Genomic DNA, 26057 nt, shown 5'->3' on the forward strand with positions numbered 1-26057 from the left:
CTCTTTCTCTACACCTCTCCCCCACCCATTTTCCTCCTCATCCCTAAAGAATTAGATGGGGGGGGGCAAATAAAGTGATTCCTGGGGCAGAGTCAATACACAAACAGGTGCCTCTCTCTTATACTAGCGAGATGAAGCCCACATATTTGGCTTTGAGCTGATGAACGGCACTAATTCTGCCTTTGAAAACTGAGGAGCTGAACCAGGACTTTACTTTTTTTATTTTTTATTTTTTTGGTACTGAGGATGGAACTCAGGATCTTGCACTTGCGCGGCAGGCGCTGAAACCACTAAGCTAAATCCCTGGCCCAACCAGGACTTTATTTCAAATCTAGTTGTATAAATTGACCTGAAGGCCAAGTCATTGTTTTCGTTGTCATCGTTGTCATCGTCGTCTTCTTCTTCGTAGTCGTCTTCTTCTTCGTAGTCGTCTTCTTCTTCCTCTTCCTCTTCCTCTTCCTCTTCTTCTTCTTCCTCCTTCTTTCTTTCTTTCTTTCTTTCTTCTTTTTTTGCGGTACCAGGGATCGAACTCAGGACCTTGCACTTGCGAGGCAGTCACATTGCCACTGAGCTAAATCCCCGGCCCTTTTTTTTTTTTTTTTTTTGGTATCGGGGCTCAAACTTGGTACCTTGCACTTGCAAGGCAGGCAGCGGAACCACAGAGCTAAATCCCCAGCCCTTTTCTTCAAAAAATAGTTCCATGCCCAACGTGCAGATATATTTTATGGACATTGTTTTATGTCACAAAGTAGTAGTTTTTAAATATTTGCTAAAGTCATGCCCCAAAGCCGATATTTAAAACTGATAGAGGTGAAGTCTTTCAACTGGAGAAGAAGTAGACATTCCTCTGTCCCAGATGTTAACTGGAGCAAGGTTCAAAGGCTGCTGTCAGGCTGGACATACTGACACATGCCTATAATCCCAGTTACTTCGAAGGCTGGAGCAGGATGATCCAAAGTTCAAACCCAGTTTGCGCAACTTAGTGAGACCCTGTCTTAGAATAGAAAATAAAAAGGACTGGGATATAGCTCTGTAGTAGACCATTTGTCTTACATGCAGAAGGGTTCAACCTCTAGTAACACACACACACACACACACACACACACACACACACACATATACATCCCACAAGTAATGTCATTGTGTATTTTCAGACCCTGCCTGGGTCACCAATCTCCCACTTGTGTGGAATAAGCTCACCCTTTCTGCCTACTTCCCAGAACATCCATAGAAACCTAAATTTTAACCAGTATAAGTTCCTGTTCAAACCACTATGATTCTGAAAGGTTGACAGTATGGTTAATGAGAACCCCAACATTTGGGAGAGTTAAAAAATCAAGAAAAGCATGTTGGAGCCTGCACAAGAATAATAAATCCTGAGCCAGGGATTTAGCTCAGTGGTGCTGGTGCCAGCCTGGCAAGTGCAAGGTCCTGAGTTTGATCCCCAGTACTGGGAAATAAATAAATAAATTTTTCTCTATATGTTTGAGTTTATTTAGTCATCCCAATAATTTGCAGTAATAACATTCCTTGGCTGAAGTAGTAAAGGGAAATGAACTCCTATGTTCAAAATTTGTAGAGGGAAATAAGTATTTTTAAAATTTCTGTTTATTAGTACATGTTTGCAATTCATGGAGTTTACAGTCATCATGGGAGTGGTTACATGTACATACTACAACCTTTTTTTAAATTCCTTTCTCTGTCCCCTCCACCCCCCTTTTTCATACATGTTGATATTTGTCTTAGCTTGCGTTGTGGTGTATAGTGCTTACATTAGGAAATTTTTGTTTTGTTTTGTAACAAGATCTCCCTGTGGAGACAGGGTCTTGCTATGTAGTTCAGGCTGGCCTTGAACTCACTATGTAGTCCAGGCTGGCCTCGAACTCATAGCAATCCTCCTGCCTCAGCCTCCTGAGTGCTGGGACTACAGGGATGCACCACCATGCCTGGCCGGAAATAAGTTTTCAATGTAAGTAAACATGCTGCTCATTCTGCTTGGGGACCTTTAAGAACTTAACATTTTATGCTCCCTTTGGATATTAGGTGCTTTTCACTAAAATATTTTAGATACCTTCATGATCAAAAAGCAAATTTTCCAGTTTGACTGTATTATGCTGTCAGCACTTCACTGGAAAGCACCACACCATAAACAGTGGAGTGTTCTTTGAGCAGTTGAAGAAGCCATGTGGTCGTCTGTAAACAGCACTTGGTCTTACAGTGAGTTTTTCACCTTCTGCCTTCTCACTTGTACGTTGTTACCCATCAGAGCTTGACAAAATTAGAAAATAATTGTTTTCCTTATCATAGCTCAGTTTGTGGCATAAAGTTCTCCAGTCAGTTGTAATCCGTTTTCTTGCTTTTGCCCGAAGATTGCAGTCTTTAGGAGGCAGTTCAGGAAGCATCTTCTTGACTGATGCCGGTGATCTTCAGCACGCAGAGCTCTGTCTACCCCTGAACTTGCTATTCCCATCACTTGTTTGGTTTTTTATTTTCATACAGGTTTGGGTAACACGGCATGCATTGCAGTGTTTCATAGATTTAAGCCATCTGTGTACCTGTCTCCTTATTGTATGTACTTCATTGACTTCTCATCTTTTGGTCCATGGGCTGAGTTTTGGCTTTGTGATTGGGGAGTATTGTTTTGTTTTTCCCTCCAAAATCACAAGCAATAGCTTTTGTATGTGATTCTTCCGCTCATTTGACAACTGAGATTCAGTTACTTCCTCTGAAGTTTAACCATTTTTAGCCTCATTGTTTCATTGAGAACTCTTTTCAGCCCAGGCTCAAGCCTTCTTATGCCAGTTAGTCTGTTGATCTGGATAGTGGAAAGATACATTATTGATAGGAGAATTCTCAAGGATCCGCTCCTTGGTGAATGTTCCACATGATCCTCTAAAGGGCCATATAATTGTGCATCCTGTGACTCTAAATACTTCTATGGGAAAATGTCTGCTTACACTAAATACCACCATATGGCAGCTCTGAACAGTTTAAAAAGAAAACTCCAACTATGGTGGTTCTGCTCAAGCTGGTTTTTGTGGTACGTTTGTGCTTTTGTGGGCATTTGGCCATAACAGAAATAGTAATGCTTGAACCTTGAAGGAGAGTGATTTTCCAGGTTTATATCTGATCCTGTAGAAAGAAGTATAAGGGTGTAAGCTTTAAGAAGAAATTTGGGTTTTTATTTTTAACGTGTAATTTTGAAAAGCAAAAAATAAAAATCATTTCACCACTCTTGGGTGTAACTTTCTGAAATCACAGCATTTTTTATACATCTTAATGCTTTGACTCCAAAATAATTTCCTAAATAGCAGGGTTTTTGTTTTTCTTATGGTACTGGGAACCAAGTTCATAGGGTTCTACTACTGAGCTGCACCCCCCACCCCTTTTTGTTTTTAATTTGGTGCTTTTTTTTTTTTTTTGGAGGGGTACTCGGATCAAACTCAGGTCCTTGCGCTTGCGATGCAGGCAGCGGAACCACTGAGCTAAATGCTCGGCCCCTTTGTTTTTAATTTTGAGGCAAAGAAGTTCTCACTAAGTTGCCCAGACTGCCCTCAGACTTGCAATCCTCCCTTCTCAGACTTCTGAATGGCATATGCCACGGCACCTGTTTTTTTTGTTTGTTTGTTTATTACCATGTTTGAACTTTTGTTTCAAATTTTCTCACTTGTTAGCAGTTCAGGTTTTGAATTAGACATGCTTTTTAAGGAGCTATAATTTTTAAAAGACAAAATTGGCTGTTTGCTTTTCTATTTATAGAAACATAGATGAGACCAAAAGGCTTACTAGTGCTCATATGAACTATGTTTCCACAGCCCTGTAGCAAAGTGAGCAATAAATTTAATCAGGAGAAAATTATAATTTCATCCTTGAAGATTGGTAGTTTCACATTTTTAAAATGTGGACATTGATTAACCTTTCATATTAAAATACAGTGCTAATTTTTCTAGAAGTAGTTGAATGTTCACATTTTCAAACTAATTCTAAAACTATGATAATGTAATTCTTAATTCCTTAATATATATGCATGAATCATTATTGATAAAACTAAAGATAGTAGGTCCTTATTGATAAAAGATCACAAAAACCAGTTAGTCATGTATTACAGGTGTTTCTAGATAATGCTTTATAATATGTAACTATAATCTTAAATCTCAAAGTATGTGATAAAATCTTTGTGCTTTGTGATAATTTGAAAAGTTCAGCTTTTCAGGTAAGATAGCTGTCATTAGTAAAAGACCTACTCAGGTTGATTTTTAAATCTTTGTTTTACTAACTATAGTACCATCCTATTAATGGCTATGACCAGCATTTAAAAGGACAGGAGAGATTAATGGACTGTAATAGAACAAAAGAGAATAAAATAGAGAATGATAATGTAATTTTACTTACTAACATAAGTGCTGTTTGGTGATACTTTTTTTTTTTTTAATGTGTGTCATAAGGTCCGAGAAATCTGTCAGCAACCATGGGTAGTCCTGGTGCAGTTAGGTGGCCTGATGGCCTTGCAGTTGTTTAAAGTGACCATACACAAAAGAGACTGATGGCAAGCTTTAATTGGAAAGTTCCAGCACCGTGTCTTCCCTGACCTCTTTGTTCTTTTTAACAGGGAATAAAGGAAGACCTTTGTGACTTGCTGATCAGATTTGCATTTGACAAGAATCTGATGGGGAAAACTAGCAATACACTAGATAACAGAATAATAATCTAAGAAAAATTTTTAGATATCATACTGTATGTTGAATCTAAACCAGAAGGGATTTAGTAGGAATAATTGCTCAGTCTTATTGGCATGTCCCTAAATGCAGTAGTAAACAGTGAGGATGTGGCTTGCCACAGCGGGTATGAAAGACCAGATCAAGAAAGCTTTCTAGTTGTTGGGGGCGCACGCGGGACTGGGGATTGAACCCAAGACCTTTGCACTGGGGCACATTGCCAGCCCTTTTTTTTTTTTTTTTTTTTAAACTTTGAGGCTGGGTCTTACTAAATTGCTGAATTGCCCAAACTGGGCTCAAACTTGATGTCCTCCTGTCTCAGCCTCCCAGAGTGCTGGATTACAGGTATGATTAATGGAGTTTAAGACTGCATTTATGAATCTGTGGATAGGTAGTCTTGGCTGGCCAGATCCCATATGGAGTATGAGATCTTTGGGATACCACGCTGTTTGAGGGAAATAGTGACAGACTGGAGTGCCTGGAGAACAGTTTCGAGTGTCCCCTGGTTGAGTCAGCGCCCTCAAGGCTCCTCACCTTTATCCATTAGGTAATGTTACAGGAACATAGTTGCTAGCTGTGCTAAGTTAGTCCAGATTGAGCGTGAGTACGTGGCTCTTGCTCCCAGACAGCTCATAGACTAATGACTATAGTAACAAGTCTGATTAGACCACTCAAATACTTGGATTTCTTTCTTCATGACATCTGTCACTTTCAGTTTTTACTCCGTTACAAGTCTACCTCAAATATTCCTACCTGATACCTACTGGCTATCTATGGCTGCCCAGGTTTAATGGTATGGTTTGTCAACCTCTACCTCCAGGGTTTATACCTGTGGCTTGAGGAATGGGAATTTTGTCACATGCTTAGTTGGAATCCATTTCTAAAAGGCATGTCTGTTCAATTTTTAGGCCTATAATTTTGAAAATTCATTAAAATTAAGTTTAACATTATATTTAACATGTTTAAGTATAGCTATCCTATATAAAAATATACTATGCAAACCTAAAATAACTTAATTTGTTGGTGATTAACTGGAGAAAACTTGTGAATTCTTTTGTTACAGTGGATTTTTTTTTTTTTTTTTTTGGTACCAGGGATCAAACTCAGGACCTTACACTTGCGAGGCAGGTGGCGGCACCACTGAGCTACATCCCCGACTTACAGTGGATTTCTTGATAGACGTTCTTGTCCAAAACAAAGCAGTGTTACAAGGAATGTAGCCATCCTTCAAACTGGATAGTTTATTTGGATTTGTTAAATTACATTTTACTAGAATGGCTTATTTCTGAAAAAGATAGCATTGTTTAGGTGTAAATAACATTTGATATATATATAAATATGAAATCTTGCATTCATATTCAACATGCGATTGTAAGCACAGTAGGAAATCCAATGTTTTTAAAGAAAAAGGTTTATAGGTAAAGCTGTAAGAAAATTAAAACTTTGTACTTTAAGAGGCAAAGTTGAATGCAGTTGGCAAGCAAGGAGAACATATTTGCAAAAGGAAAAAAGCTAAAGGGATAATATTCATAATTATACAATATTCTACAATCCGTAAGAGAAAGACCCCAAATCTAGTAGATTAAGGGGCAAGTACAAATGGAAAATACACTGATTGTCATCAGTGATCAGTTCAGATTAGAAGATGGATCAGAAGGGAAAAGGCAGCGATGAGGAAGACAGCGTTTTTAATTGGGCAGATTGGCAAAAATCAAAAGGATTTCTAGTGCCTACTGTTAGTTAGCTGGTGAGGAAATGGCTGCCCTTGTGGATTGTTTGTTGATGGCTATGCAGATTGGCATGGGCTTTTGCTATGAGTTAAGAATCTGCGTGTGTTGACCCTCAGACTGCTGCCTTCTCTGAGTCATTCTCAAAATCTTGCTTGGCTTCATTTTAGTCTCTTGTCTGGTATACAAAACTTGCATAGAACATTGTGTGGTCTTTTTGTGGACAGAGCAGCCCTTTGTTTAGCTGTCTAAGGTGGGCAGGTCAGGAATCACTTCCTCAGTTTGTGTAAAGATGAGAAAGCTGACATTTCAGTTTAGTAGCTACCCTAAGTCAGACTGGTTAGTGGAGAATTATAGCTTCTTTTCTCCCACTCACTCTATGACTTTCAGGAATGACTGCACTGGTATCTTAAGTAAGGCTGGGTGGGTCTGCAGAAAAAGGAAGAGGCATATATAGTAACTTATTAAAAATAAGTTCTAGGTCCGGGGATTTAGCTCAGTGGTGCCGCCACCTGCCTCGCAAGCACGGGGACCTGGTTCGATCTCCACTACCAAAAAAAAAATCCAGATTTTGGACCTTAGTCGTTTTGCTGAAGTAGTTAAAAACAATCTGTCCTTTGGAGAAATACTGAGATGATGGCCCCCTGTTAACTCGGAAGTCTGATAGTGGTCAGTTTCAACTATGAAGAAAGTGTATTTACTTTTATAATTGAGACAGTTGTTAAAGGTATTTTTGTATGGAATCATTAAAAATATCCAAATTTTGTCTAGTTACATTCATGCAGAAAATTGGAACATAGACCTTAATTTTTAAATTCGCCTTTATGGTATTATTAAGCTGATTTAGAAATTGATAGTCATTTTGTTACACCTAGAAGCTCATTTAAAGATACTCCCTTTTTTTTTTTTTTTTTTTGGTACCAGGGATCGAACTCGGGTCCTTGCGCTTGCTGGACAGGCAGTGGAACCGCTGAGCTAAATCCCAGGCCCGATACTCCCTTCTTGATGGCACCTGTTTTCCTCTGAGCAAATTACCTTGTTTCAAATAACAAGACATTAGAAAACTAGTAGTGGGGCCGAGCAAATGGGGCCAAAAGCAAATACTTTATAAAGAGCAGCAGTCAAAGAGGGTGTGTGTGTGTGACTGTCAGAGCTGAGAAGGAAGTCACAGATCTCGGGTCCATGATGCACTCGAAATTCCTAAGAGTTACTTAGCTGTGTTCAGCTTGGTTAAAACACTGCCAGCCATATCGTTAAGTAAATTCCAGAACTGCCTAGGTCAGTGTTTATACATGCTGCCCTACCTTGTTTCAGAAAGGTTTACAGCAGCTTGAAATATTCTGTTGTACTTATCATAACTTTAGTCTTGCAAATCCATAATGACTTCATATTACACCAAAATTACCACAGTAAAACTTGACAATGGTACAGTTCTCTCAGTAAGTGTTTGAGGTTGAACATGAGTTCCTGTTTGTAAAATTAACACATAGCCTTTTACAAGGGATGTTGATTTTTTTGGTTTTGTTTTTTGGTTTTGTTTTGTTTTTGGTACCAGGGATTGAACTCTGGTCCCTACACTTGCGAGGCAGGCAGCGGAACCACTAAGCTAAATCCTTGGCCCTGGGATGTTGATTTTTTAAAATCTTTGTAAAATGACTTTTCTCTAAAAGTCAACTACTAAAGCAAAGCCCTTTCCTAGGTATATATTTTTCAAACACTTAAACTTGTGGGAATACTATTAATGTTGAGTTGGCATAATAATTATTTAGTACTTTGGATTACAAAAATGGAATTAACTGGTCCATTTGATAATGCTGTATATGATAGCTTTGAGATCATGGAAACTCTTCTCTTACAGTGGTCTTCCCTCACCTTTAAATTCTGAAAAGATTAAAAATATTTGAAGCCTTTGGAAATCTCTCTTTTTAAAAAAATAATACAGGCATATGCCTAAAGGAATTTTCCAAAGAATGAATATATGGAGAAGCCCATGGCCACTGTGCATGTGCTCCAGGGACTTGGTGGGACCAGGAGGTGGTTAGGGTACTGCCTAGTTCTCTACACAGTATGTGTCTGAGACTTAATAGAAGAGGGACTTACATTCACAACTGTTTTAAGATGCAGTGGGCATTCCCAAGTAGGGTTACCCAAGTTAGCATTGCTGCAGTTTCCAGGAATTATTTCAGGGAGTGTTAAAGCCATTGCCTTACACCTATTTATTTGTAGATGCTCTTTCTGTGCTTATGTGCCATCAACGAAGTGAGTTGAATTGAATTGCAGTGGACAGCGAAACACGTAGATTGGAACAGTTAAGAGAGCTCTGAGGCTCTAAGGAGGAAAAAGGTTTATTTTTATGTCCAAAACATTAAGATGATCATTTTGCAATGACACGTACTTTTGACCTTTTTTTTTCCTTCAGGGCTAGAGATTTGAACTTAGGGCCTCATGAATGTTAGGCAAGTGCTCTGCTCTACCACTGAGCCCCATCCCTGGCCCCTAAATTTAAATTTTTATTTTCCCTAGAAAATAAGGGGGGAAATTAAAAGAAAACACAATCAGTGATGTAGTTCATCTCATAGTGTCTTAAGCATACTGGTTCTTCAAATAGAAACTGCCCTATTACTAACTTTTTAAAATTAAGAACATGATCAAGTATATACAAACAGTCTCTAGAATAATGAATTTCCAGCTTTGCTAGCCTTGTTGCATCTATCCCCTATCTTGCTTTTTTGGAGACATAGTGGTAAACTATATTAAAGCAAATTTCAGATCACTTAATTTTGACTTTTGTGTCTTAACTGGTAAGTATATTTCTTATATACTTATTATAATACCTAACAAAATTAATGAAAAAATTTTTAATCTTCAGACCCAGTGTATAATTTCCCTAATTGCCAACATTTTTCTTTTCATTTGGTTTATATGAATCAGGGTCCAGAGAAGGTCTGAGTCTTCAGTGGAGTCTACAGTGAAGACTGTTTACCAGTCTCCACAGCACTCACCTATTTCCTCTCATTCTCTCTCTCTCATTCTCTTCCCATCTCCTTCTCTCTCTCACCATTGGATTTGTTGGAGGAACCCACCATTTGTCCTATGAAGTTCCTGTTTTCTGGATTTGTCTTACTGCTTCCCTGTGACATTGTTTAGCTTCCTTCAGGGTCCTTCATGTTTCCTGTGGACAGATGGATACAACTGGAAGCTTGCCTGGATTTAGAGTTGTAGTAGTTTGGGGGAAAGGCAGGGGGTCAAATTTTGTACAGGTGATGCTTTGTACTTTCTATTGCATTGTATCATGGTTGTCCTATTCTTAGTCATAGATCAGTGTGATCCCTGCCATCAGTCATGTATCCACTGTGAAAATCCCCCATCTACCTTTCACCTAATAGTGTTCCTTGCGTATTGATGATTGTTGCCAGATTCATTATTTCATCAAGGTTTATAGAATGGTAATTTCTGTTTTTCTGTATTCATTAGCTATGAATCTTCTGTCAAGAGCTTTTCCGTGTCAACTGTTCAGTTACCTTGAAAACCTGACTGTACAAAAGAGACGGGATAAATGTGTCATTCTCTTCATTTAGCAATTTTCAGAGTATAAAATTGTTGCTCTCACAGCCTCCCATGTAACTAATAAAATTTTTACAGTTAATTTTAATAGATTTTAATGTTTTACTTATATTACTATTAAATATATATGCAGATATTTGATTTTAATGTCAATCCACTGCAATCGTTTTCATTTTATGCCTAAATTGTGCCATCCTAGGTCTTTGGAAACCTTTTCAGTTTTGCTTCTCTGTCTTTTGGAATAGCCTCACTAGTATTTGTTTTCTAGAGTAACATGTCCCAGGCCCATCTTGTATATTTTCTACTCTTTCATGGGGTTCTCATTCCTTTTTGTGGAAAATGATCTTAAAATTAATCTTCTAAATACTATTTCTGTTATCAGGGGGAAAAGTTACATGCACATTGTAAATACTTAATTATACAAATTACACTTTCATTACCCATATTAACCTTTGATATTTTTTTCTCTTAAGCCGTATATGCCTCTGCATATAAAGATCACAGGTGGATTTATAATACATATGCAATTTTATATGTGAAATATTATTCAAGAGAAATTGCAGGTGCTTTTTCATGTCTAGAAAGCTTCAGAAGAATCATTTTAAGTGACTTCACAGTATTTAGCTATATTTTCTGAGGATTCAGATTGTTTTTCCTTTTTCTCCTATTTTAAAGTACTATTAAGTAGCCATATTTTACCTAAATTTTAGAGAAGCAGGGGCCGGGGATTTAGCTCAGTGGTTTCGCTGCCTGCTGTGCAAGCGCAAGGACTCAATTTCGATCCCCAGTACCTAAATAAATAAATGAATTTTACAGAAGCAGTTATTAGGACATATTTGTAGAAGTGTGGTTGAAGGTTTGTGGGGTTTTTTGCGGGTTTTTTTTTTTTTTTTTTTTTTTTTTTGGTACCGGGGATCGAACTCGGGTCTTTGTGCTTGCGCACCAGGCAGCAAAACCACTGAGCTAAATCCCCAGCCCAGTGGTTGAAGTTTTAAGAGGAATATTTTAGAGCATGATGAATATATTCATTGCAATATGAAAGATACTAGGTGACCTGATAAAACCCTGCATAAAAATTGGTCAAAATTTGGTTTAAAGTCCCAGCTTTTCCACTTTATTAACTAGCTTCATGGTATTAGAACAAATCATCCAATCTTCTTTGAGCCTTATTTTACTAATTTACTGAACAGAAGTAATAGAACTTCTCTTAGGAATGAAGAGTCAGAAGAATCCCACTCTGTTTCATTGAGGATGAAAGAAACAGTTTCTTCTACAAATCTCTCGTATGTCACACATCACTTTCTGTGGATAAAACAGTGAAGGATGAAACCAACACAGTCCATGTTTTCATGGGACTTACAGTAATAAAGGAAGATAGGTAAATGTATGTCACATTGTGGTAATAAGTACTGTACTAGAAGAGAATGAAGCAAGATGAGATGAGCGTGGGAGAGGGGTGTTGTTTTTAGAAAGAGTGGTCAGGGAAGGCCATATTGATTGGGTGTCATTTGAGCAGAAATGTGAATGAAATGGGGGGGGGTGATGATTTATGCTAATAGTTCCCCATGAATAATGTGGGAAATACGCATGGGCCTGACCCAAAAATATCAAACAAGAGAGTATAGGTAAAGCCTGGAGCGAGGGAGGTGAGAACAGAAAGGAACAGACCACAAGGAACCTTGCAGTTTGGTTAGGAATGTAGATCTTATTGAGTGAAATGGGAAGTCAGGAGGGGGGGGGGGTCAGATTAAACAGAAGTGATAATGCTTTGTAAACTGTATGTGAGAGATCTCACAGTACTGTAAATATTGCTGATATTGTGGCCATCGCTACAGCCATCTGATTTAATATCTAGCCTCTAAAAGAATTTCAGAATAGCTTCTGTTAGATTTCATTGGCCCCTGAAAATCTGGACAAGATCTGTTAATCATAAAATATATTCCAATGTCTTATATGCTTTTGAACGCTTGATTTTTATTTTTTTTTTTTGGTACTAGGGATCGAACTCAGGACCTTGTGCTTGCGAGCCAGGCGCGGTGCCACTGAGCTAAATCCCTGGCCCTTGATTTTGGTTTTGACATAGTTAATTTAGAGCTATGTGTTTGGTAGCTTTTGATAATTAACCAGAGATTCAGCTGCTTCTTAAAGCTACTCATGGTTTATTTTAATGGAGCTGAATCATCATATCTTATTTGTATCTAAGATGGCAGTGCTTCTTGTCCTTCCAAAAGCTGGATCAAGACATTAGGTGCAGGCTTAAAAAAGAAAGGTAGCATCACTCCTTTTAATCTATTGCATATGGCTATCCAGTCTATGTGATAGATATCCTGTCTACCCATTTTAGTTCCAGAACTGGTAATCATGAATTGGATTTTAGAGGCAAGAGGAAACCGTCTCCTATAACTATTCAGATTTTACTATGTACAGGTGCTGTGCTAAATACTTTAAACACATTTAAAGTAATTTAACTCTTATGCCACATTGTGAGGTAACTATTGTTTTTCACAGATCAAAATTGAAGAAAGTACCAGGTAAGGCCTGGTGAGGCAGGATTTGAACACAGACTATCTTTAAGGCCCATGTAATTAACTACTGTGCTCTCTGTAATAACCCTGTATTACCAAATAGTCGAGAGTCTAACACAGCTTCTGTATATATTCAATAATTAAGTAGCACTAACCCTGGAAGCAGAGGATTAGGTTTTAGACCTAATTTGGGGGAGGGTGGCTCACAGGTATACAACATTTCACACTTTCCATGGGTGCTTAATTAAGTATTTTGGTGGTCCCTATATGTCACAATGTTGTGTGTGGATTTGTTTGTACTTTTCCCTTTTGACCACCAAGTTTATGAGTCAGATATAACAAATATGTTAAGAGCCTTGTGAACTCAGCTGTCTAGGAATGTGTTGTCATTCAGCAGCTTTTCATTGTTTTTGCTAAATACATACACCCACATCCATATGCAGCAGAAGGTTGTCTTAACAGCAGGCAGCCTTGATGCTTTAGATTGGTGGCGTACAGTGAGTATGCAGAGTTTGCATGAATGAGTGTGTCCCAGTGACTGGCAGAGTGACCATTTCTAGCACCATCTGGCCTCCCGGCACAAAAACTTACAAATCTAAAACAAGTAATAAAAAGGAGAATATACCAATCTGTTAATAGTGGCTATCTCTGTACACTTTGCAGGTGATTGTCACTTTCTACCTCATGTAATCCTTTAATGTTTGAATTTTGTAAAATGAACAGTGTAACCATTTTTTTAAAGCTGAAAGTTTAACTCTAGGTGATGAACTTAGAAGCAGGAGCAAGGAGCAGAGAGTCATTATTCTAACACACACCCCCAAATACACAGAAACTTGCAGAAAGATATACTTATGTGATCAACAGCCTAAAAAGTAATTTTTTTTTGATGATGATGATTTCAGTGGTCAATAAATCCCCCTATCATTATGACCACCAAATTTTCTGAACATCCCTGATGTTATAGCAGCATTATAGTACCTATAGTAGTAGGTGATATATACATAAGGAACAGAAATGTATTTCTCACCATTCTAGAAACTGAATCTAAAATCAAGATTGGCATTTGGTGTCTGGATGAGGTCTGTATCCTCACATGGTGAAAGATAGGTTGAAAAGGAAAGAACCCTGTATCCTCACATGGCAGAAGGGAGTAAACCCCTTTTAGAGGCCCTTTTTATAATAGTACTTATGAGTCCATTAGGCTCTGCCTGCATGACCTAAACACCTCCTGTTAAGCCATACCTCCAAACTTGTACTTTGGGGATTAAGTTTCCAGCACATGAATTTTGAGAGACATCTAGCTTATAGCAGTCCCATAGGGGTATTACTGACTGCATTGAATACCTCTCGGCTGTGTGGAGAATAGTGAGTCTATACTTGGTTTCTGTGGGGGAAGATTTAGAAAAGAGAATTGACTAAAATTGTGAACTGATTATATATGAAGAGTTAAGCCAGTGCAGTCCATTGTGACAGCCAAGTGTTGTGTTTGGGTGAACAGTGGGTCCATTCCCTCTGAAAGGGAACATAGAAAAAAAAAGAACAGATTGTATGAAGTTTGGATTTCTAGGAGGATACTTGTAGGGAGAAGCAGATGGAAATGTAGACTTGGGTCTGGAAGTAGATTTCAATTTGTTGAAACCATAGGTTGAGATCACCTAAAGGGAATATAGGATAAGTGGGACAGCCAAGGGCAGAATTTTGAAGGACATCAACTTAAAGATAAGTAAAGATGAGTCATTGAATTAAATACAATGGATGGATGGAGAAAGTTTGGAGAAGGGAAAACAACCAGTGGGGAGCAATACATGAACACTGGGGCAAGGCAAATGTCCAGTGGATTCTTTTCATGCAGATTCAGCATGCAGTGCCCTAAGTGTTCATTTTAATATAAAAGTAATATATTAAGCTGGGCATGGTGGCACACGCTTGTAGTCCTAGCACTTTGGAGGCTGAGGCAGGAGGATCACTGAGTTTGAGGCCAGCCTGAAGCACTTAGCGAGACCTTGTCTCAACCCCCACCAAAAATAAATGAATAAAATAAAATGCCAAGACAACATTTTTTAACAAAGTAATGTGTTAAATTACCCCTCCCCATTGTCAAGTTAAATTTCCCCTCCAACCCTTCTTTATCTTAGGGATTCAGACACACACAACTGATAACCATCAAGAGCAAGCGTACCTCCAGTTTGGGAAGTGTAGATGTGGTCCCTTGAGGATTCTGACAATAACTGGCTTTGTCCAGACTGTATAAACAAGTTTTGGCTCAGCCGAAGGCATCCTGCTGAGATTTGTTATGAACCAACCATTTTGAAAGGACAAGAGTTATGTTTGAAAATTAAATGAATTTTTTCAGTCGTAATGTGTATTTCTGCTGATTTCCCTCTCTACTTAGGAGCGAAACATAATTTTAAGCTGTTTTAAACAATATTAAGAAAAATTTTGAGCATGAAGAAATTAAACTAGCAATGAAAACCCATGTGCCTACCATCTAGATTGTAAAATCACAGTTTACCAGATACTTGCATTGTAACACTGGCGTATTCGGGAAGCAGAAAGGACAGCGGCGTGGCTGGGCCCCTGTGATAGGAACTGAAGAGCTCAGCTGTCAGTTGGAGATGGGTGAAGCCTAGAGGGCCCTAGCCAGGACTTTGGATTGTATTCTAAGGCAATAAAAAGTTATTTTAAAAGGGTATCCGTGATCAGCGAGTGAGCTGTGATTGTTCCCCAGAATGCCTCCATATTCTTACCTAAGCAAGTACTGCTGATGATGAGGAATAAATGAGAAAAGCAGACAGATTGTTACAGTGAAAGCTGTCTTCTTTAACCCCTTGGCCATCGCCATTGTCTTGGAATTGTTAGCTCCAAACTCAGATTGTGCCTGTCTGTTTCACATCCTTCAGGGTCACAGAACGGGGCACCGTCTCTACTCTGGGGAGAAAGCAGTGTCCTCTAGAGTGAGGTGCCTTTGCTGTAACTTGAGCACGTCTGAAGATCATGTGTTGCTCTGTGTATGAATTAACTCCTGTTTCTTGTGAGTATAGATTAGAGTAAGGAGATTGGAGCAAGAATTGAAGCATGAAGCTTAACTCTTTTTAAGCCTGTTTTTTGAAAGGTTCCAAATCTTCTAAAACCAATTAGTGATTCATTTATATAGAATCCCATGTATTTTTAAAAATGGAATTGAATAAAATAGAAAATATCTAACTTTGAAGATTAGAAAGTTGGGAGGCCACTTTTTTTTGTCTGCCTTCAGTTTCAATATTTTGCAGATAGTACTTTTTAGGTATTACAGATGAATTATTTTACCAACCATTTTCCTTAAATTTAGGGTTTATATTTATCAAAGTTATATATATATATATATATATACACACACACACACATGAATGATCAAAGGAGTCAAATAGTTACCAAAAAGGCTCCTAAAAAAAGATGCCAGATTCCTACCCTTTTTACACCTTTCAACTCCTTTGACTGACTGTTTTGGGCTCAATCTCCACATCTTTAAAACATACAACATTTCTATAATTTCCCCATATTGCTTATGAGACAAAGTACGTTGAGACAAATGGTTCTTCCTCGGAAGCTACTTTAGTTTTCTTTTTTGTGTTCATTGTAAATCAGCAACACAAAATCAATACTTAGTAGTTCTATGCATGTTAACCTATTTCTGAAAATATTATTATTCTTACTCTCTTAATAGTGTTCTAGGCACATGTATTATCTGTGTGGTTTATCATCACTTAGGGGCATTCTTAAATTGTAAGCTTTTCTATATTTTGAATTATTCTAAAAATTGGTCACTTAGTGCATACATCATTCTAATGTATATTTAAGGTCAGTACATAACAAACCTAGACATTTTAAAAAAAAAAACCTAGACAGAAGAAACAAATTTTCTAATGCAGAAGTTTTAGGAGTTGTTTTTACCCCCAGTTCCAGTTTCGAGTAGCTGTATTAAGAGGTGAATCTGAAGACATAAGTGAAATAAAATAATTTGTTGAGATTTACTGTACTGTAAAAATAACTATAATTTCACCTAATATTTAATACTTTTTACAACTAAATAAAAGGATTTATGAAGTGAGGGTTGGGTATGAGTCTGTCATGAATACTTTTGCTGATATGATTAATTCTGCTGAGGAATGTCCACTTCTCCTTTTGTGTACATGTTCCTGCTATTTCCTTGGAGTACATTTTTGTTGTTGTTGTAGTTGTTGTTGTTTTGGGTTTTTTGGTACCGGGGATGGAACTTGGGTCCTTGTGCTTGTGCAGCAGGCAGTTAAACTACTGCTAAATCCCTGGCCCCGGAGTACGTTTTTTAAGTTTACATGTTCTATAAAATCTTAGCTGCTTCCTCAGTGTTTGAATTAAGAGGAATGGTTCTGTCATGCCTCCCTCTTCCCTCACAGAAGCATTTTGTATGTGTCTTCTCTTTGGCAGCTGTGCTTTCTGCTGTGACCAACATTTGGTGTGGGGTAGGACCTTTTAAGCCTTCCTTACCCTGTAAAGTCACCTCTTCCATAATTGAGCCAGAGCTGAAAATATCTCTGTTGCATAGCACCGTAACACTTCCTGCAAAATACCATTAAACATTCCCACCCTGCACCCAGCCCTGACATATATAGCATCACTGCCTTTATTTGCAAGGTTATAGAAAGGAAAGATAATATTTTCAGAGAACTTATTGTGAATATGGCCTGTTGTGTTTATGGAGAAGCAACCTGCATGTGTCCCCCAAACCTCCACCCTCAAAACGTAATGGAAAAGACTGAAGATTTGTGTGCCATCTAGCCAGATAGTGAAATGGGGAGTGACTCCCCATCCAAACTCCTTGTCAACTAGAATAGATATTTAAAAATGGACTTAAGTATCTTTGAATTTTGAGAACATGTGGCGGAAGACATCTGTTAGTTTTGAGTCCTCTGTTTGGTTAATGAAGATACGGTTTTAATTTGATCCAGAAAAGGATTTATAGGTTGACAGAAGCAGAGTTAGGTGATATTTGGGGATAGAGATTGGTCGGTCAGAACAGGTCATATCAAAACATGTGGAGAAATAACATGCTGATTTATGATTTAATAATAGGCTTAACACTAACATTCACTTGTGTGATCTTTCCCCCTAAATATTTGATCTTTGTAAATAGATATGCATGTTACTGTATCTCAAATGTTAATGGGAAAAATCAAATTCTTCAAATGAAATTTTAGGCCAGGTTCCAAACACCTGTCATGATGCTATGTATTAGAGATATATATGTTTACATGGGGAAAAAAACAAAGTAAAGTTGGGGTACCTGAGACCCTCTTCCTACTTTGGTGCACAGGTGGGAGGTGAGGAGGTACCTGGGGGCAGTATGAGGTTGGAATTCACAGTTCGAAAACCACTATCTAAGTGGTCTGTAAATTTCTCCTGAAAAGTGTTATCTTTGGTATTTTATACAAGACTGTTTAATACCTATGAGTTTAGCTTTTGCTTTGCTTTGTTTTGTTTTGTTGTACTGAGGATTGGACGCAGGGCCTTCACATTGAGCTACATCCCCAGCTCTTCTTTTTTATTTGTGACAGGATCTCATTTGATTCCCTTGTCTCAGCTTCCGAGTAACTGGAATTACAGACATGCACCTCCACACCTGTCTAGTTTAATGTTCCTCAGTTTATGAAGCAAAAGGAATTGCAACTTCCAACATGTTCCCAAGTCATTTCCATTGTTCATCCATTTTTCGAATAGTTGTATCTTGTCCTTTGTAGAATTTAATAGTGTAGCTTATGTGGCTAAAATGTTTTCTACTGCCCAGAAAATGAGAACTTTCAGAAGTTCATTATCTCCAGGATTTTATGCAGTGTGTTCTTTCATCGATGGTGGTCACATCCAGGCTGAAATAGTAGTATATGTTGCAAGTGGCGTTTAAGAGCCTTGTGGGTCTGTGAAGAGATTTGTACAGAGTTGGGGCCAGGGAGTTAGCTCAGTGGTTTCTCAGCCTGCTGCGCAAGTGCAAGGACCCGAGTTCGATCTTCGGGACCAAAAAAAAAAAAGAGATTTGTACAGAGTGCCATCCAGGGTTCTCTCCAACACTGATCCTGGGCTCACTGGAATGGACCTACGGATGTGCTGAGGAAGGGTGTGCATGTCAGTGCAGCCCACGGGGGTGCTCAGGAGGAGCTACAGAGACACTGGGACACTGAGTGGGAGTGTCAGCAGAGACCAGGCCGGGAGGCCTGTTCTTGGTGCTATTTGGGGCTGAGCGCCTTCCTGGCCTTTTGCCTCTCCATCCTCACCATAGAATTGAGACCTTGTTAATTTGAGGCATAGTGTGGTGATTGAGGACACTTTGGATCCAGACATACCCAAGCTTATTTTACTACTTAGTTCCTTGAGCCAGATTCTCAGCCTTGCTTAACTTTTCCTGTACATTGCAGCAGTAGTGTCCTTCAGGGGTTGTTTGAAAGGATTCCATGAGATGACAAATTAAGTACTTTGCAGGGAATAATAGTTGCCCCGTGAGTGGTAGCTGCTGCTCCCTATTTCAGTATTACCAGAAACCTCTTCCTCATGGGTGGTTAGGGGAGCAGATTATATGAGGAGAAAGAAAATAGTCTTTTTAAAAGTACAAAGTGTTCTAAGTGTATTAAAGATCTAAATATTAAAACAAACACTAAACTTGCTGGAAGATAAGTTAGGTAGAACTCTCGAAGACACTGGCATAGGAAAAGACTTTATGAACAAAACCTCAGTAGCACGGGAACTAGCACCAAGAATCAACAACTGGGATCTCATCTTATTAAAAAGCTTCTGCAGTGCAAGCGAAACCACCCACAGAGCTAAGAGATGACCTACAATGTGGGAAGAAATTTTTAGCACCTATACCTCAGACAAAGAACTACTATCTAGAATATATAAAGAACTGAAAAAAATCAGAACCCCCAAATTTAAAGACCCAATTCAAAAATGGGCATCTGAAATGAACGGACATTTCTCAGACAAAGAAGTAAAAGCAGCAGATAAACATATGAAAAAAGGTTTAACATCACTGGTCATTTGAGAGATGCAGATAAAAACAACACTGAAATTCCACCTCACTGCAGAAAAAATGGCTGCTCTCAAGAAATCAACCAATAACAAATGCTGGCAAGGATGTGGGGAGAAAGGAACCCTTCTCCACTGTTGGTGGGAGTGCAGACTGGTGCAACCACTGTGGAAATCAGTATGGAGATACCTCAAAGAACTAGGTCCCATTTGACCCAGCTGTTCCCCTACTGGGTATCTTCCCCAAAGAATGAAAAGAATCATACCACAGCGATATGTGTGCACCCATGTTTATAGCGGCAGTTTGTAATAGCTAAAGCTTGGAAACAGCCCAAGTGCCCATCAACTGGAAACTGGATAAAGAAGATGTGGGGTTTTTTTTATAAAATGGAGTACTAAGCCATAAAGAATAAGAAACGAGACACATTTATAGCTAAATGGATGCATATTGAAGCCATACTCTTAAGTGAAATAAATAGGACACACGTGTAAATACTGAATAGTTTCTCTAGTGTGAGAAATTGAAAGTGTAAATAAGGATTAAAACGAATAATTGATAATTTGAAATAGGAAGAAAAGGTCCAAAGGGGTAGGGGAAGGGGAAAGAAGGGAAAGGAAAAATAATGAGAAAAGGAAAAAATGAGAACAAAGTCTTTGTAAATAGGGAAGGGAGGACAAGGAATGGGGAAAAAATAGGAACCAAGATACATCATGTACAGGTACAAGCACCCAATGATGAATGTAAATGTATTATATACATAAAATGTACCAATAAAAGAATTTAAGCAAAAAATAAAGTATAATGTTCTGTGATTGTAAGTCATCTCTCTGTGTCCTCATTTCTTAAACATATTGGTGGGTTTCCCAGTTCCTACTGATTTTGAAAGTCATGTAAAATGGATTTTGTAAATACCGGGTTCTTACCAGATTGGGATTTACAGAATGTGGCTTCTGTTGACCCCACTGTTTGTTCACATGAGCCTTGTGCTGCATTGCAGGTCAAGCAGGCAGAGTGCAGCAGAGGCCTCTGTCGCTGCCGTCATGCCGTTCCCATTTGGAAAGTCTCACAAATCTCCTGCAGATATCGTGAAGAACCTGAAGGAGAGCATGGCTGTTCTGGAAAAGCAGGACATTTCTGACAAAAAGGCAGAAAAGGTATGTATTTGGCTTTATTCATATTTTAAATCTTTTAATTAGAACCAAATATAAGGTAAACAATGAGGTAATTTTTTAAAACCCATAAATTCCAACTTGAGCCTTTTAAAATACTGATTGATTGAGGCGCTGGGCATTGAACCCAGGGCCTCGCACATGCTCGGCAAGTGCTCTACCACTGAGCTACGTCCCTAGCCCTGTGCTTTAAAAGGCAGCATTTGCTGCTGCTACTGGAACACAAGTTTTCTCCTGTACTTCCATCTCACAAACACATTTCCATCTTTTTTTTGTCCATTTTTCGTTGAAGTTTTCAAGTTTATTTAAACCATGTTTCAGTCTCCAGGTATTTTATCTGATTCTTGAAAGCGGTGTTTCTAACCACAGTCTTCCTGGGAGGACACTGCTCCTGATTTTTCACAGGTCCTCTCTGCTTGTGCCGACTCTTCATCTACCCAGTCACTACAGTCCATACCTCATTTTCATGCTGTTAATATCTTGCTCCCTCTTCCCTACAACATTATTTTCAGTAAATATTGTATATTCTGCTTCCTAAAGTGTTTATGAATAGTCTGAGGTCCATTCCTTCTTGAAGAAGATCCTCATAATCTATCTTTCTTGTAGATCTTAGCGATCACCTTCTTACTGCACTTCTTAAAATATCTCTCCTGACTTACATCTTCACTGTGCCAACACAAGACCTTTTGTGATCAAGTTGCTCTTCTTTTTCTCCCCTATTCTGTAGGCTTCACCAGTCTCTACTAAGTCAGATAATCAAGTATACTGTCAGGTATACTGCCTTTGTTTTGTTGTTCCTGCCTATAGTTTTGTTCCCCTTACCTTCATTTCTTTCTTCCAACTCCATTCATCTTTTAAAACAACCCCTACTTTCCTCTTCTTCCTTTCCTGTCCCAGCCTTATCCACTAAAACAAATCTGTACCATTTGGGCAGCAGTCTTGGAAATGTCAGAACTACCACCATATTCAGCCTGATAGTGTTTGTCTTGTATTTTTGCCACCCTTACTTGTCTGCAAGCTCTTTGAAGAGTAATGTCATTTCTGACCCAACAGTGCCCACCATAGGACCTGACTCGCATGGACTGGATGCCTGCTATTTATGAGTGTTTGATCAGGATGATATCTTCCACTTTTGTCTTTTATTAAAGAAATGGTTCTACATCTTGAGGTGAAAGATTGCTTGCCTATTACCATCTTTTTAAGACTATAGCTTACCTTCTTTGTTCAGTGATAGAATGTTGTGATGGTTTGATTTGAGATTCTTACTGTAAATATGTTTACATTCCAGTGTAGTATGTATGTGATTTGGTAAGTTTGAAGAGTGTATGACTGGTTATTCCTGTTCTAAGTGGCCCCAGATTCTGTGGGTGTGAGTTATTATTTCTGCTGTCTATATTTTCCTCTTAGCTTTATCATAATCTTTTGGTATTTGCTGCTGCCCGATCACAGCATTCTCCAAATTCCCTTTAATTTCCCATTCTATTTAATGTTTTCAAATATTAAAGCCCTTTGGACTAGAAAACCATGTTAATTAAAATAGTTTGTTTTTAAAAAAAAGAATATAGATTCTATAAGAACTTCTGAGTCAGATAAGTTGTATGTAAGTAAGCACAGAATTCAGGTTCTTTTCCTGCCTTACTGAAGTGCAGTAGGAAATAAAAATGAAAAGTCTAGCTTCAAAAACTAGAAACACACCCATTGTGGTGGTACACGCCTGTAATCCCAGCTACTTGCCAGATTGAGGCAGGAAGATGACCAGTTCCGGGCCATCTTGGGCAATATAGTAAGACCTTGTCTCAAAAAAGCTAGAAATAGTGTCTCTGCTAGGGATGTAGCTCAGTGGCACTGTGCCTGCCTGACAAGCGCAAGGTCCTGAGTTTGACCCCCGGTATCGCAAAAAAAAAAAACTAGAAATAAGTGTTCTCTGGAAGGTAGACGGGAACATTTGACAGAGCCACAGTAACATCTGCCATCTCAGAAGGTAAAAGTACATAACCTGGCCTCCGTCTCAGCATTGAACATCTACAGTTATAGGAGGACCCAGCAGTCACAACCATCTACAGGGTTGCAGGAGGTGGAGGCAGCTACAGCTCACAAGAAACAGAGGTGGTGCCATGACTGGGATGTTTCTGGGATGGGCACAGAGCTAGAGAGATAGTGTGAGGGAGAGCAGGCCTTTCGGAGTAGAAAGTGATACCTGCCTGCTGGACTACCCATGGTGGCTGTTCTTTCATCCTTATCCTGAAACCACTAATCATTGAAAGGACGATGTGTGTGTTCCATAAATTTAAAATGATATATTTTCTTTCGTCTGTCCCTCAGTGTGCTGCCCACTCATTAAATTCATTCTGTTCATCAAGCTAATATTGTGTATGCTTTTTTGATGGGGAGGTAATAGGGATTGAACCCAGGGCCTCATGCATGCCAGAAAGTGTTCTACTACTGAGCTACACCCTCATCCCTCATCAAACCAATATTGAACACTTACTATGTGTTGGGTCACATTTTAGGCACTGGGGATATAGTACTCCCTAAGATAGAAAAGGTGTCTGCTCATCTAGAGTTTCTATGCTAATTGAGAAAGATGGATGTTAAACATATAACAAGAATTTCAGGTAGTTATAAATGCTTAAAAATAATAAAACAGACTGATGTGATGATGTAGTACAATTCTTAAACTTTTTGGTCTCAAGATCCCTTTTTTATACTCTTTAAGGACCTGAAATAACTTCATGTGAGTGGGTTATCTATTGATTTTACTCAATTAGAAATTAAAACCAAGAAATTTGCAAGTATTCATTTAAAAGCAATATGCTCCAGTACATGTATATTAGTTACTTTCCTATTGCTGGGACAAAATCCCACAACCAGAAACTTAGAGGAGGAAAGGTTTACTTGCCCCACAGTTTCTAGGGGGTTCAGTTCATGGTAAACTAGCTCCAAGTCAGAAACATCGTGGTAGAATGGTATGGACAAGGAAAGCTGCTTAATTCATGGCAGCCAGGAAGCAGTGAGAGAAAGGAGGAGCCAGGGACAAGAATACCCTCTTCCAGGCCACGCCTCCAGTGACCCACCTTCAATCAGGTCCCACTTCCTAATGGCACATTCAGCCGTGCACTCCTAAGTGGATTATTCCACTGGTGAACATAGTGCACCACGAACCAGTCACCTTCCAAAGCCTCACCTCTGACCACAGGTGACTTTGAGGGGAACATTTTAGATCTAAACCATAGCACCATGTTAACATAAATATTATGTTTTTATGAAGAATAATCATGTCGTCCACAATTAAAAATGTAGTGAAAAGAGTGACATTGTTTTAAATTTTGAAAAGTTTTAATATCTGGTTTAATAGAAGACAGATGGCTTCTCATTTGTGTTTGTATTCAGTCTATCATTATTTTGGTTTAAATATATAATGAAAATCTGGGCTCTTACAGATAGATAGCTAGTTGAATGAATGGATAGATGTGTATAGATATAAATGGATAGCCCGCCTATCATGGAAAAGAGAAGAGGTTTGTCTTTGTTTTGATTTGGTTTGGTGGTTTTTTGTTTGTTTGTTTTGATTTGGTTTGGTTTGGTTTTTGGTACCAGGGATTGAGTTTAAGACCTTGTGCTTATGAGACAGGCAGCAGCACCACTGAGCTAAATCCCTGGCCTGGTTTGGTTTTTTTGGGATATGGTCTCACTCTGTAGCCCTGACTGGTCTTGAACTCACAGCTATCCTCTCCCTCACCTCCCAGAGTGCTGGGATTACAAGCATGCGCCACCAAGCCCAGCTAGAGAGGAGTATTTTAAAGGCATTTCAAATCACTTTAAATGTTTGATACAACACTAGAATTTGACAGTTGTTAGTTCCTTGGTCACAACCCAGAAGTTTGAAACTATATGAATGAACTTTCAGGCTCTGTGCTTTAGAAGGACCTTTTAACCATGCATGAGTTTATCACATGCATTTAGGAAATGTTGGATCACTGACATGTACTGATCTTTCAAATGTTGACACACTATCCGTTATGTAAAATGCACATTTTTAAATATCACCACTGATCACATCAGGACAGTCTTATGCACTAAGCAGGTGGTTATGCTTATTTGTGGTATATTAAAATTTTAGAATTCAAATTTGGCTACAAATACTGCTTGTTTTCCTTGAAACGACAGACATTTCATTAATTTTTGAGGAAATGTCTGCCAGATATGTCTGAATAATTTGTCAGTTTTTCTTGCAAGTAAAAATCATGTTCCACAAAAAAGCAGCTAGTTTAACTCAGTTTGAACAATCATACAGTGCTTTTCCTTAAGACAGTCATATTCTAGAAGCCAAACGTACTTTATACAATGCATACTTCCTGTTTCTCACACAAAATGTTGAAAATATTTGTGTACTTGAAGGTCAGAATAACTTTTCACTGCTTTCTCTTGGGCGTTCTTACAAGAAACTGGCTCTTTATTAATTAAGCATGTGGTGATGAAGACTGCAGAGACTGCCAGGACAGTTTGTTGTCACTGTCTTGGTTTGTGCCAAAGTGTTAGCACTGTCAGTGCAAATTGCAGTACAGAAGGAAAAAGGCAAATAATACACAATATAGCACACAGTACTAATCACTTTACTACTCATGCAGAAACTTCACAGACTGAGAGAGGTTTGAGGAGCCCAAGGGTCCACACTTGAAATGCACTGTGATAGTTAATGAAGGTATGAGGAGGGAGGCTGCAGGCATGGGGAATACCCTAACTTAGATGAGTTATATAGGGAAGGTCTCATGAGGGGGTGGAATTAGAGATGTGTGTAAAATAATAGGAGGCAAGTAAAGTCCCAGGTAAAGTATTTACTTGACTAAGTCGGTGATTTTTTTTCAGCTAGGGATCCTGCAAGGGGACACTTGGACTGTGAGAATACATTTTTGTTTGTAATGTTTGGTGGGATGAGGCTGGGGGCCAGAGAGACACTGTAGACTAGCTCCCCACAACAGAGTTATCTGGCCAAAAATGTCAAAGAGGCAACCCGGAAGAACAGTCCATGTAAATTACTTATTCTGAAATAGACTAGGAAGGAAACCACTGAAACTTGATTTGTCAGGATCTAAAAGGAAATGTAATAATGTAAATAGTGAGGAAGAAGGAACTGAAACTGAAAACAATGGAAAGATGAAAGTTCAATTACCAAATTAAAAACCATGGAAAACAGTGTTTATCATTCTGAAAACTTATCATAGTTTCATTAAACTAGAGTACTTGCTTGCTATGACCTGTTAGCATTGTTTTTGAAATTGTAACCAATGTGTTAAAAAAATAATAATTTAGAAGTTAAAAACACAGCC

The 26057-nt window shown here is 38.6% G+C and overlaps 1 protein-coding gene across 2 annotated transcripts in view; it reads left to right on the forward strand.

Annotated features, from left to right (window-relative positions):
* Cab39 (calcium binding protein 39) overlaps positions 1-26057 on the forward strand; it is an 87457-nt gene that overhangs the window by 19545 nt on the left and 41855 nt on the right. For both annotated transcript variants that reach the window (XM_004868038.4, XM_087209384.1), the window contains exon 2: positions 20559-20715. In XM_004868038.4, the coding sequence (XP_004868095.1) occupies positions 20602-20715 (114 nt within the window). In that variant the 5' untranslated portion in view covers positions 20559-20601. The remainder of the gene's footprint in view (positions 1-20558; positions 20716-26057) is intronic.

Source organism: Heterocephalus glaber, unplaced genomic scaffold, assembly GCF_053883595.1.
Source record: "Heterocephalus glaber isolate CG9 unplaced genomic scaffold, H.glaber_assembly_v1.0 deba00001004, whole genome shotgun sequence".
Lineage (NCBI taxonomy): Eukaryota > Metazoa > Chordata > Mammalia > Rodentia > Bathyergidae > Heterocephalus > Heterocephalus glaber.